At 36.0% G+C, this 12,500-nt stretch overlaps 2 protein-coding genes across 3 annotated transcripts in view; both read left to right on the plus strand.

Annotated features, from left to right (window-relative positions):
* Positions 1 to 4,917, plus strand: part of dhdh.1 (dihydrodiol dehydrogenase, tandem duplicate 1) — a 5,813-nt gene extending 896 nt beyond the window's left edge. The window contains exons 2-7 of the mRNA XM_043237531.1: positions 378 to 489; positions 564 to 727; positions 1,078 to 1,330; positions 3,211 to 3,335; positions 4,398 to 4,548; positions 4,621 to 4,917. Coding sequence (XP_043093466.1) covers positions 378 to 489; positions 564 to 727; positions 1,078 to 1,330; positions 3,211 to 3,335; positions 4,398 to 4,548; positions 4,621 to 4,730 — 915 coding nt within the window. The 3' untranslated portion in view covers positions 4,731 to 4,917. The remainder of the gene's footprint in view (positions 1 to 377; positions 490 to 563; positions 728 to 1,077; positions 1,331 to 3,210; positions 3,336 to 4,397; positions 4,549 to 4,620) is intronic.
* Positions 4,918 to 5,620: 703 nt separating this feature from the next.
* dhdh.2 (dihydrodiol dehydrogenase, tandem duplicate 2) lies at positions 5,621 to 12,153 on the plus strand. Of its 2 annotated transcripts, none has more exons than XM_043236221.1 (7): positions 5,621 to 5,740; positions 6,752 to 6,863; positions 7,872 to 8,035; positions 8,695 to 8,947; positions 9,748 to 9,872; positions 10,938 to 11,050; positions 11,966 to 12,153. In XM_043236221.1, the coding sequence occupies exons 1-7, from the start codon at positions 5,651 to 5,653 to the stop codon at positions 12,123 to 12,125; spliced, it is 1,017 nt and encodes a 338-aa protein (XP_043092156.1). In that variant the 5' UTR covers positions 5,621 to 5,650; the 3' UTR covers positions 12,126 to 12,153. The 2 variants fall into 2 exon arrangements, with proteins under 2 accessions (XP_043092156.1, XP_043092157.1); XM_043236222.1 differs by having other exon boundaries at positions 10,938 to 11,088; positions 11,966 to 12,130.
* Positions 12,154 to 12,500: the final 347 nt, after the last annotated feature.

Raw genomic sequence — 12,500 nt, forward strand, 5'->3', positions numbered from 1 at the left:
TATTGGTTCAATGAATCCCGAATGATTCGCTCAGCGATTCATTTTTCCGACCTCCTCCGGTGATTGGTCGATTTCGTTTAAAGCAGTGTTTGTGAGTTTTCATCGTTTCGAACAAGACACCTAGCGGTGAAGAATCAATCTGCGTCTGAAAAGATGGGCGGGGATGATGATTCATTGATTCATGAGGATGATTCATAATGATTCGTTTTGATAGAACAGTTCTAAAAACGATTAGTTTCAATGATTCAGAGTCGACTCTTTCTTTTGGGAGCCGATAAGTTTATACACGCTGCACTTTCAGATTTCAAACTCTGCAGGGTGTTTTTGTGATTCTCCCAGAGCTGTGTCACACGATCATTTACATTTCCGTTTTGCAGATAGTCGCAGTTGCAGCAAGAAGCCTAGAGAGCGCAGAGAAGTTCGCCAAAACTCACGGCATCCCGAAAGCCCACGGCAGCTACCAGGAGCTGGTGAAGAACCCAGATATCGGTGAGTAAAACAGCCAGGGCTGGACAGAAGCGAAGAGACGTCCCTCACGATCACTGATGAGCTCCTCTCTTCAGATGTGGTCTACATCGGCATCATTCAAACACATCACCTGCAGGTGGGTCTGATGTTCCTCAACGCCGGGAAGAACGTGCTGTGTGAGAAACCCTTCGCCATGAACCTCCGAGAGGTCAGACGCTTCATCTCAGCCGCCCGCGAGAACAACGTCTTCCTGATGGAGGTGAGACCTGAAGCAGAACTCGCGGAGAACCACAGAAGAACGACCTGAGCTCTCCGTAAGAGGTCCTAAGGATATAAGACATAGTCCAAACTGAGAGTCGTAGATCGTGAAAGCCGAATAAATGAGCTCTCCGTTGATGCATTTGTTAGAATAGGAGATACATGTTTGAAATGTTGAGAAGAAACGCATTTAAGCTTGCATATCACCAATCAGACATGCATGCACCAAACACATTCCTGGAGCGATACATTCAGCTCACCGAAATCGATTTTTACGCCTTTGTTTGCCGCTGAACGATACGGTACGTGTCAGTCGTTTAGAAGAAGGGTGAGGTGTTTGTGTGGTCTCAGGCGGTCTGGACCCGGTGTTTCCCCGTGTACGCTGAGCTCGGCAGGCTGCTCTCGGAGGACGCCGTGGGGTCGGTGAAGATGGTGAAGGCGTATTTCGGTCTTCCTCTGCTGGACCGTGCGCTCACCACAGAGAAGGAGCAGGGCGGAGGAGCGCTGATGAACATCGGCATCTACTGCCTGCAGTTCGCTCTGATGGTGTTCAGAGGAGAAAGACCGGAGTCCATCCACGCCACCGGAGTCCTGCTGCCCTCAGGTACAGCGTCCTCAGCGCCGGCAGGGAATGATGACGTTCAGTTTCACCTTTTTACACTTCAGAAAGTTTCAGAACATTCAAAACTAACTTTTGCATGTGAAAAATGATTAAATGGAATGTTCCCTTAATGTTTCCTCATTTCAATTATATATATATATATAGACATGAAATATACACACACATATATATCTATCTATCTATATATATATATATATATATATATATATATATATATATATATATATGAAAAAACAGGGTTTTGCTTGCAGTGTCACTCCTTAAATTATATATATATATATATATATATATAAATATATATATATATATATATAATTTTATATAATGAAATTACATATAAATTATATATATATATATATATATATATATATATATAAATATAAAATTATATATATAATTTATATGTAATTTAATTTAATATTATTTAACTTAATAAAATGAAATTATATACATACATATATATATATATATATATATATATATATATATATATATATATATATATATATATATGTATGGACTCTTTTGTTGTGGTTTTTGTTGTGTGTCATGTGCTCTCTGTGCCCTACTTTCCGTTCCTGTTAATTGTGTGATCATCTTCAGCTGTGTCTAGTTAATTTAGTCATCTCCCTGTGTATTTAAGTCCTGTGTGTTTGTGTTCAGTTGGTCTGATTGTTGAGGTTATATACTTTTTGCTCTGCCTGCCTGCCTGCATATTATTGTTTTGTCCGTTTGAAGAGGATTAACTCTGTTTAAGTTGATTTAGTTTCATCAAGTGCCCCTTTATGCTAAACCACAAAGTGACTATATATATATATATAATTTAATTTAAGGAGAGACACTGCAAGCAGAACGTTTGTTTCTTCATGCATCGGTCAAATTTGAGACTTTTTGGTTTTTCCAAAATATTTTTTCCAGACTAATGGAAAGAAAACGTTTGATAGCACTATCTCTATTTTTATCAATTTCAAGATTTCAAGCACAGTACATATTTTTCCATATATCTTCAGCAGTACTTACACCAAACTTCACATATTCCTGTCTGTGTCCTGAAGGTTTTAGAGAGATGTGTTCATATATTACTTGCTTGATAATATACGTTATATTCCCCCAAAAACTGTCAAAATGGATAGTTTTCTGTCCGTGTAAAAACCTCCGACTTTTAATACGTCCAAAAAATGAAATAAGAAATATGAAACTGGCTTCATCCACTTTTTTTTTGTTCTAGAAATGCATGAAAATCTGCACACGTTTCATTAAACAATGCCTCATTTGCATATTTAAACTTAATATTTGCAATGTTTGCAATTACCAATGCTATCAGTCAACTAGGCAAATTAAGTGATAACTATTATTCCTATTCACCTGCAGTGTCTTGCCTTTAAAAAAAGAAAAAGAAAAAATCTTAAAAGGTTTAAAATTTGCGTTGCAAAAATAAAACATCGTCCTCGGTATTTGTGCTTTTCAGCACAAATATATAAAGTTACATTTACTGCAGATGCAAATTAAAGATACGAAGCCTTGTTTTGTGAGAAATTTAAGAACATTAAGTGAGTTTGGGATTTTTAAAAACATATAAATATCTGCCGATTTGAATTAAATGGCTTTTATGATGCTTTAGGCAGATATTCGTGCTTGTTTTAATCATAAACATATTTAAGAATGAGCGTGATCAGAAGATACAGTAAGAGCTATTCTCGTATCAAGGCATTCGAGTCTTAGTTTGGAATGAAAATGAACGGAGTATTTTTATACTGCTAGAGACTCCACTCGTTTCATGCCTTGCTTTCTGTCCTCACTCATAAAAGCAGCAGAAGCCCTGAGTGCATGACGTTCGTTGTCCTCTCTCGGTCTTCTGTCAGGAGTGGACGAGTCCATGGTGGTGGTCCTGAAGTTCTCGGGGAACCGGATGGCCGTGTGCGTCTGCAGCATCGCCTGCGATCTTCCCAACGACGCCACCATCTGCGGAGACGGAGGAATGATCCGAGTCAGTGAGCTCTTTCAGTTCATCTTAAAATACACTCACTCTCAGACGGGGCTTCCTGTGTCGTTACATACAAATTCTACATGTAACAAATATATTTACAAAGCAATATGCGCATAGAAAAAACTACAGGGCACAACCTAGGTCTTAGTATTATTGATTTTTCATTCATATTTTGAATCATATTATATTTTCTGTTTTCAGTTTAATTACGGTTAAAGTTTAAGTGACTTTTTTTGTGTTGTTATTATTATTATTATTATTATTTTAGAATAATGAATAATAATAATAAAAATTCTAAATAATTTTAATATAAATATAGATAAATAATAAAAATAATAAAAAGAGTTTTTATTTCAGTTCATCAGTTTAAATCAAATGAAAATGAAAAATGTTGTGTTGGAAACTAGCTGAAATAAGTTACCTTTTAAAAATATTTAAAATTGCATTTAATTACTTTTTTTTTAGGCTTGTGTAAATTCTGGGATTATTTTTTACAAATTAATTGCACAGATTTCTGGTACAAAACTGTGACCTTTTCTTTCCCCTTTTCTCTCTATATTTCTATTAATATACTTATATATGTATATATATATATATATATATATATATATATATGTATATGTATATATATATATAAGATGTCTGTATCAAAAGTTATCAAATACAAAAAGTGATCAAAAGTGTCTATTTTTATGGTTTCAAATATGTTTTTGGAGAATAAAATTTCTAAATTTGGTTACACCAACGTTACACTGTCATTCGGCGCAACCAATTATTTTTAAAAAAATCCAAACAACATGCTTATTCTGACTTGAACATATTAAAAATATATAGAAGAATAAAGAAGCATATTATTTTTTTGCCTTTTAAATGAGTAAAAATATTGTCTAAAATGACAACTTATTAGTACCCAGGCTAAAAAAAGTAATGTGTCATAATTATATTTTTGTGGTGAATGTCAGGATTGTTACGCTGAATGATGTTTTAGTGTGTTTTGGGGCTTTGATGCTGTGGCTAGTAAATAATGTGATTTGACGGTCCGTTCTCGTCTCTGTGCTGTAGATGGCTCGTCCCATGCACTGCCCGACCGTTCTGGAGGTGAACGGGAGACGGACGGAGTTTCCTCTTCCCGAACCCGGCCTGCCCCTGAACTACGAGAACAGCGCCGGCCTGAGATACGAGGCGGAGGAAGTGAGGCGCTGTCTGCTGAAAGGTAAGCCCTCCTCGGTGGAGAGCGGCCCGAGCGGCGCGACCGCGTGACCTTTCTGTGATCTGTGTCCCGCAGGACTCAAGGAGAGCATCAAGATGAGCCTCGCCGACTCAGAGCTGCTCGTCGAGGTCATGGACGAGGCCCGGAGGCAGGTGGGCGTGGCTTACGAGCAGGACAGCCAATGAGCGGCCTCCATTCCTCCGCTGACCGGACCGGACGGTGCTACTCAGGGAAAAGAAACATGAACATTTGTTTGATAAAAAGTCATTTGTGTGGAGAATAAAAGTGAGGTTTATTCACGGTGTATTGTTGTTCAGCACACTTGAATTGAATTAAAGAATTAAATGAATTAAACGTGCAAATGACCTTCTATTCGATGCCTTTTTTATAGTTTTATATCATAGCCATAAAGTATGGTTTTCCTGCTGTTCAGAACCAATGCATATTTTGAATAACAGGTACAAAAAATATAATAATATTTAAAAAAAAAAGAAAAACAATGTACATAATTTTTCTCTTTTTAGAGTATTTTCCTTTATTATTTACGTATTTATTTATTACAATTTATGGCTGTATTTAGGCCCCAGAGTACAGCATTAAAACTTCCTTGAACAAACTGATCTGTTTAATTATGTGGGTTTTGTTACTCATAAAAACCCCTAAAAAATTTTTTTTTATATATATTCTAATAAATTTAATACATCTAATAATTTTTTGTATATATGGTAATTCATATTGTTAATTATTTTTATTATAATTTATGGCTGTTTTAAATACATGATTAAAAAAATTATTATCTGAGTTTTGCGACTTTTAAGAACCGATGGGTATTTAAATAACTCAAAGAAATGATGGTCATCTGTATATAATCATTAAGCCTGTTCTTTTTTACGGTTGCATGTACAGTATAAACACAACATGGAAACAGTTTTCGTCTCTGGAATATACCTTTATGTCCGAATGTGTGACATGGATGTTTCCTCTTAAAATACTAACTGAAACCTTTACTGTTAAATATTGTGTACTGTAGTCTGGACAGATGGGACAGTGTTTGGAGCCATCTGCTGGTTCACACACACACACACACACACACACACAGACAGTCATGGCGATCAGGTGGGGAATCTGCAGCGCTGGGAAAATCAGTAATGACTTCACAGTGGCCCTGAGGACTCTCCCAGCAGAGAATCATCAGGTAAAGTTCACATGAAGAGCTTGATCTCCTTCAGACTGCGCGAGAAAGAGAAGCACGCGCGCGCGCTGAATGAACGCGAGCTAATCCTGATTAAACACAGCTATCTCTTATACACGCGCACGCACACACACACACACACACACACACACCTCACACGCGTAAGACACTCTGACGTGTTTTTGACAAACATTTGCACGATTCTGGACGTAAAGAAAGCGCGCCGCTGAATCAGGAAGTTTTTCTGCGCAGCGGGGAAACAGCGACACGCCTGTGATCTGGTCAGCGCCGGTACTGCACCGTGATTATCTGACCAAAACAAAAGCGTTCTTACAGATAACTTGGCGTTTAATTACATAAAGTCTGCTATTGTTATGACTATGTTAACGAGGCTGAATTCTTATTTTATGGCCAACGTGACAGGTTACAGATTAAAAGTTACCTCGTTTAAAATGTAACGATGTAAATATTTAATCTACTTTATTCGTGTAATTGATTCATTTCTACTTTTCTCATGCTTTCAGTAAATCATTCTGAAACACTTCAAGCAGACAGGCTTCACCTTACAGTAAACTGATTAAATGCATCCAAAATATATATATATATATATGCGCACAAGGTGTATATTTATTTATGTATATATAAATATAAACACATGTATATATTTGAAAATATATTTGAAAAAATTTGAAATATATTTAGATAAGAATATAAATGTATGTGCATGTACTATAGGAATATATATATATAACATGCACAAAAATATTTATATATATATATATATATATATATATATATATATATATATATATATATATATATATATATATATATATATACATATATATAATATACACAATATATAATAATAATATATAATATTTGTATTTATGTATTTATAAATAATAACATACACAGTACACAAAATATTTTCTTTTGGATGCAATTACTTGTTTAACAACACTAATAAAAAGAGTTGAGTTGTAATGATGAGTGTTTGTGTGTGTATGGCAGGTGTTAGCGGTGGCTGCTCGTGATCTGAAGCACGCTCAGGAGTTTGCTCTGAAGCACAGCATCCCGAGATCCTACGGAAGCTACGAGGATCTGGCCAAAGACCCCGAGATCGGTGAGACCGTCAACTGAAGGACCTCAGGACGTGCCACCTGACTCCACAACCGGCTTGATTTACTCCCATTTGTGGAAGAATTGCATTAAAAATGCAACTCCAACACTTTATCTCACAATGCAGAATTTTTAAATATTTTAAATATTTTTATATATTTTTATATTTTAGGAAGGAAAAAAGCTACAAGATTTTTAAATATTAAAAAAATAAATAAATAATAATAATATATATATATATATATATAAATTTGATTCCATGGAAGGAAAAAACAACAAAAAATAAAAGATATAATATGAGATATGAACATAGAATTGAGGAAAGAATGTAGAATTGTGAGACATAAAGTAAAAGCGGCCAGATGTAAAGAATTATGAGGAAAAAAGTCAGAATTGTGCCTTTAGATTTCATAAATCTCACAGTTGTTTAAATTACTGCAAAAGAAACGCTTTTGTTTGCGTAATGCATGCGTGTGTGCTGTGTAAATGATATATATATACACACACACACACGAGTGTATATATTTAAGAAAAATATGTCACGATAGTATATTAAATATATGTATGTATAATATAACATGTAAGAATCTAACATAAATGCGTGTAAATATTTTCTAAATAATAAATATACAAAGAACGCATGCATATATTCTTTTATTGTGGATCACGACTTGACTGCACTAACACTGATATATGAATATAAATATTAGTGCTGGGGAATAATTAAATCACGATTAATGTTTTACAGCACTACTTTTTTTTTCCTTCAAGCCAAGTCAAGAAGTCTCTCTGGCTTCAGGTCATCGCTTTATTTAAAAAAAAAAAAACACTACATAAATATTAAACAGCTCACCCAGCTTTGCACTTGATATCCTTTTAATTCATTTTCTCCGACTGATAATCATACTTTTTTTTTGATCTATTATAGAATCCTGTAGGAACATGACGGACGCCTGTTTATGGGAAATATAATACTAAAATGTAGGTTGCAGTTGATCTTTTTGTGTTTCAGACGTGGTTTACGTGGGCAGCATCCACCCTCATCATCTGTCGCTGGGCGTCCTCTTCATGAACGCTAAGAAGAACGTCCTGTGTGAGAAACCGCTGGCCATGAACCTGAAGGAGGTCCGGGAGCTGATCTCCTCGGCCCAGGACAACCGCGTCTTCCTCATGGAGGTCAGCAGACCTTTCTGAACAGCTGTGTTCATTTATAAGAGAAAGTAAGAAAGAAAATGTGTTGAACGGGAGTGCATAACGTTACAAAAAGCGTACGCGGGTCTTGAAAAATTCAGCCGTGCATCACTGAAATAAAATACAGCTTAACACATATTCACAGAGAAAACAGCTATTATAAATTCTAATAATATTTCACATTTTTACTGTATTTTTGATCTCAAAAACGATGCCCTGCTCTCCTTTCGAAACATGTAGAAAAGTAGATCACGCACACACACCAGTGCTGTTTCAGCAGTAGTTAACGTTCGGAATTAATTTGCATTTTTTATTATTATTTTTTTTAACTTTAACGTTCGCTAACATCAAACGTAGTTTTGTATTTTTATTTTTTCCACCTAAAAACGTGCATGCATTTTTAATAATAATTTTCACTTTAGTGCGTCAAGCAATGTTGCCGTGGCAACTATACCAAATTAAATATTTTTGTAAATATTTCTCGAAATCTTGGCTTAAAATCATCGATTTTTCTCTTTTACGCCAAAAGTAGAGATTGTGCATTTAGTAAATGTCCTACTGTAACCCTAGCATTCCTAATATCTTGATCTGGACGGCTTTGAAGGCGACGTCGAGTGTTTTGTGTGTGTGCTCCTCCGCCGCAGGCCGTCTGGACGCGCTTCTTCCCGGCGTCTCTGGAGATCAGCCGCCTCCTGTCCCGGGCCGAGCTGGGCGAGCTGAAGCTGGTGCGAGCGGACTTCGGCGTCCCCCTCGCTCACGTCCCTCGCTCCGTCCAGAGAGAGCTGGGAGGAGGAGCGCTGCTGGACATCGGCATCTACTGCCTGCAGTTTGTGCTCATGGTGTACGACGGAGAGAAACCAGAGACCGTACGAGCCACAGGAGTCCGTCTGGACACCGGTACAGAAACACACAACAACATGTGACAAGAATCAGTTCAACTGAACAGAAACATCTTAATAATGAGCATCAATTTCTGGGTATAATATATCACTTTATCTTACTATTCTTACTATAGAGCGACTCGGTTTGACTATATAAACAAATAATAATAATATTATGTTATGAGTTTACAGTATAACATCTGTATGAGGTGACATGAGTCATTATAATTATTTTTTATAAGATATAATAATATAAGAATTATTTTAATAGTCATAATAATACTTTTTGAATATAATACCTTTCATGCATGCATTATAACTCTTCGGAAGAAAAACATTTAAAGCATTAAAAAAATATGACAACGGAAAAAAGCGAATACACTGATAACGGTAATAATGTTGATGATAATCGTTCTTCTTTATTAGGATGGTAACTCGCTTAAACGAATTTTTATCGTGTTTGTGCAAAAAAAAAGTTTGTTTAAAATAGCTCGTTTTTGCCGTGAAAATAAGACGCTGACGTGACATTAAATATAAATATACGGCTGCTGTTATTGTAATACGTTTAGTACACGAAATGCACAACATGTAAGGCATTAAAAAAATTATAATAATTAATATTAATATTATTAATTAATATTAATAATATTCAATAATTTTATTTATATAAACAATTTAATTAAATATAATAATAATATTATTATATTTAAAACTTAAAAAATGACTTAAAATTCATACATTTTAGTATTCAGATGTCTTTTATTTTGTTACGTTTGTTCAGTATAATTGAATAAATGTTCCTGTAACATGTGTGAGGTGTGGACGAGGCCATGGTGGTCACCCTGAAGTTCTCCGGTCAGCGGCTGGCCGTCTGCTCCTGCTCCATCGCCGCCGAGCTCCCGAACGAGGCCCTGATCGTCGGGACTCAAGGCACCATCAAGGTCTGTGTGTTCATTCCTGCTCTGCTCCGTCTGAAATGTAAATATTTGATCATATTTCGCCGTAACTGCCCGCTTTTTAAGGGTAAATGATTGCTGTTCTTCTGAAACTAAATCACACGCACCCAAACAACTCATGACCGGGATTAGATTATTTACATTCAGATGCTTTTATTCAAAGAGACTGCGTCTGATGCAAGACATTTAATAATAATAATAATAATAATAATAATAATAATAATAATAATAATAATTTTTGAATTTGTATTTCATGCTTCGTCTCGGCTAACAACATTCAAAATCTTTTAAAATGATTACAAAAATGATAGAAAGGATGATTAATAAAAAGGATGATAGAATAATTTTTACATATAATAATCTAAACTTAAAAAATATGTAGTTAAATGCATCAGTAAATTAGTCATAAATTGATTGATTTAATTTGATTTAATAACTTTAACACTAAAAAAAAAAAAAAAAAAAAAAATATATATATATATATATATATATATATATATATATATATATTTATATTTATATGGTTAATACTTATATTAATAAATTAATCTCAATGTGCTTCAAATGTGAATTGAAATTATATGAATTACAACAATTATTTGACAAGGAAATTGCAGAAAAAAAGAATAACGTAATTTAATACAATGACTAAAAAGACTTCATATTAAGCAAATGTATATAATGCTATTTTTTTTACATTTAATAATACGTAATCATTTAAATATTCATTTTATAAACTAATGCATCGGTAAATTAGCCGTATAACTTGATTGACTTCATATCTGATGCATCAGAGTTTTTTAAAATAGACATAGAAGATGCATCTCTGTCCTTCACTGGTCAGAATATTAAAGATTAAAAGAGATCTGAAGCAGTGTCTCTGGATCACAGAAGCAGTCCTCAGCAGCAATATATTGTTTTACTTTTATGCCAAACATCATTAGGATATCAAGTAAAGGTATAAATGTGTAATGATGATATATATGAAGCGTAGTTTCCGTAAACGGACCCTTGTGCCTGGTTCAGCGCTCATCATGTTGTGTTGATCAGGTCCCGGCTCACATGTGGTGTCCGACGGCTCTGCTGGTGAACGGTCAGGAGACTCAGTATCCTCTACCAGAACCCTCTCTACCCCTCAACTTCATCAACAGCACCGGCATGAGGTACGAGGCAGAGGAGGTCCGCCGCTGCTTACTCCACGGTACACACACACACTCACACACACACACACACGCTCACACACTCCCTTATACACACACACACAGACACACACACACACACTCACACACACACACACACACACACACTCACACACTCCCTTATACACACACACACACACACACACACACACACACACACACACACACACACACACACACACACACACACACACACACACACACACACACACACACACACACACACACACACACACACACACACACACACACGCTCACACACGCTCACACACACTCACACACACACACACACACACACACACACACACACACACACACACACACACACACACACACACACTCACACTCACACTCACACACACACACACACACACACACACACACACATGCTCACACACACGCTCACACACACGCTCACACACACTCACACACACACCTCACACACTGAAACTTTTTTATGTTTTTCTGTAAATATATTGATATTTTTGGCGTCATCAATTGAAGTAATATTTATGGAAGCATTTTATCTCAAAATTCAGAAAATATGTGAATTTAATATACATAAATATATACAAAAAACTGATTCTTCAGCGTAATTTTTGAGTTTATAATTCTGACTTTTGTTTCCTCTGAATTCTGAGTTTACATCACAGCTCTGTTTTTTTTCATGGAATAAAATCTGAGTTGCAGGATTAAGCAATAGGAGGGTTTTTTTTTAATTATGACATTGTGGTATTTTTTTATACTGACATATTTTAAGATCAATCAGTTTCTTTCACTTACATTTACAAATTTTTTAGGGCTGTGTTATTTACGCGTGAGCCACAAGATGGCACTTGTGTGTGTGTGTGTGTGTGTGTGTGTGTGTGTGTGTCTCAGGTCTGAAGGAGAGCTCGCGCATGTCTCACGCGGACTCGGCTCTGCTCGCGGAGATCATGGACGAGGCCCGTCGGCAGGTGGGCGTGGTCTACAGCCAGGACAGCCAATGAGCTTCTCGGCACGTCGTCACCTTTACAGCAGTGCTGCTCTTTTGTATTGATTCAACCACAAAATAAAATCATTTTTATTCTGTTGACGCTGTGTTTTCGTTTATCTCATCCGCATATTATGCAGTCCTATTTCTGAATCCCTTCCTTTAGAAACTATTAAGTTTTAGTACATATGCTATAATATGGTGCGGCTGGCTCATGGTGACATTAATGCATATTAGGGAATATTTTTGTTTATGATGATCTTTGAGCCTGTTTTAATAGTCTGAACAGCTCTGGCTGTGTTTCTCATCTGATAAAGCTCGTGTGTTGTTCAGATGCTCTTATGTAAGTGACCTTGAGCAGGAACACAAAGACAGTATTCATCAGGAAAGCATGGCTGTAATTGAGCTGCTGCTTCATCCTGAGAGCATTCAGACCTCATC

The sequence above is a fragment of the Puntigrus tetrazona genome, chromosome 4 (assembly GCF_018831695.1).
Source record: "Puntigrus tetrazona isolate hp1 chromosome 4, ASM1883169v1, whole genome shotgun sequence".
NCBI lineage: Eukaryota > Metazoa > Chordata > Actinopteri > Cypriniformes > Cyprinidae > Puntigrus > Puntigrus tetrazona.